We start from the raw sequence: 1,706 nt of genomic DNA, 5'->3' as shown, positions 1-1,706 counted from the left end.
GTGACCAGCCCCTAATAATTAAAGCATTTTTTAGTAAAATAAATTAAATATCAATCTAAAAGTTGGCATCAACATTATGGCACTATCGTATATGTTTAATGTTAATATTACATTAGATAATTTTTGTTATTGATCAAATATATTTAGTAGTTCTCACTAAAGAAACATAGGATTTGTGCCTATAATGCTTTAAAAAGAATAATTTAAAGATCAATGTAACTCATTTACGGAAAGTTTCAGGGATGTATAATTAATGTATAAAAAGGCATCAAAATGACTGTGATATTTTATAGCAGTTGTCTACTTTAGGCTACTTCATCAGGGCTCACTTGTATGTCCTTTTACTTTATTTTCCTGTTTTTGAATTATTTACTGAATATTTACTGGAAATTAATGTAAACATTTTTTATTTCTTTCATTTCAGAGCTGATGGAAGAGAGCGAGGAGAGTGAAGAACTGAGTGAAGTGGAGGAGAAACATGACAAACCTGGAGAAAAACCTTTGAGTCGCTCAAACTCTAAAAAGACATTTTTAAAGAAAAGAAGATACAAGAAATCGTTCACCTGCACTCAGTGTGGAAAGAGTTTAGCAAGCAAACCACATCTTGATCTTCACATGAGAGTTCACACCGGAGAGAAACCGTTCACATGCGATCAGTGCGGGAAGAGTTTCACACAGAAACCACATCTTAAGAGCCACATGAAGATCCACATGGGAGAGAAACCATACGTGTGTAATCAGTGCGGGAAGAGTTTCACACACAAAAATAATCTTGAAGTTCACATGAGAGTTCACACTGGAGAGAAACCGTTCACATGTGATCAGTGCGGGAAGAGTTTCTCACAATCAGCAAGCCTTAAAGAACACATGAAAATCCACACCGGAGATAAGCAATTCATGTGTGATCAGTGTGAAAAGAGATTCTCAAACAAGAGATGTCTTGAGCTTCACGTGAGAGTTCATGCTGGCCAGAAACCGTTCACATGTGATGAGTGTGGAAAGAGATTCAAGTGCCAAAATAATCTTGAGCTTCACATGAGAATCCACGCGGGAGAAAAGCCATTCACCTGCTCTCAGTGTGGAAAGAGTTTCACATACAAACAACATCTTGATGCTCACATGAGAGTTCACACCGGAGAGAAACCGTTCACATGTGATCAGTGCAGGAAGAGTTTCACACAGAAAATACACCTTAAGAGCCACATGAAGATCCACACGGGAGAGAAGCCTCACGCATGCGATCAATGTGGGAAGAGCTTCACACAATCAGCACAACTCAAGAGACACATGAGGGTCCACACCGGAGAGAAGCCGTTCACATGCGATCAATGCGGGAAGAGTTTCCCATATAAACAATGTCTTGATGTTCACATGAGGATCCACACCGGAGAGAAACCATTCATGTGCGATCAGTGTGAAAAGAGCTTCTCAAGCAAACTAAATCTTGATCTTCACATGAGAGTTCACACCGGAGAGAAGCCGTTCACATGCGATCAGTGCGGGAAGAGCTTCACACAGAAACCACATCTTACGGGGCACATGAGGATCCACACGGGAGAGAAGCCGCACGTATGTGATCAGTGCGGGAAGAGTTTCACACAATCAACACACCTTAAAGAACACATGAAAATCCACACCGGAGAGAAATCATTCATGTGTGATCAGTGTGAAAAGAGATTCCCACACAACTATGATCTTACTGTTCA

At 40.0% G+C, this 1,706-nt stretch overlaps 1 protein-coding gene across 1 annotated transcript; it reads left to right on the top strand.

Annotated features, from left to right (window-relative positions):
* Window positions 1–537: 537 nt before the first annotated feature.
* Window positions 538–1,664, top strand: LOC107729036 (gastrula zinc finger protein XlCGF8.2DB-like; the record flags this gene model as incomplete). The annotated part of the gene is made up of 2 exons (XM_016539387.1): window positions 538–886; window positions 971–1,664. Coding segments are annotated over 2 exons (1,043 nt in total), but the record flags the coding sequence as incomplete, so codon positions are not given.
* Between the last annotated feature and the right edge of the window lie 42 nt (window positions 1,665–1,706).

This window comes from Sinocyclocheilus rhinocerous, unplaced genomic scaffold (assembly GCF_001515625.1).
Source record: "Sinocyclocheilus rhinocerous isolate Xijiao unplaced genomic scaffold, SAMN03320098_v1.1 scaffold39305, whole genome shotgun sequence".
NCBI classification, from domain to species: Eukaryota; Metazoa; Chordata; class Actinopteri; order Cypriniformes; family Cyprinidae; genus Sinocyclocheilus; species Sinocyclocheilus rhinocerous.
This window is presented reverse-complemented; position numbering and strand designations above follow the sequence as displayed.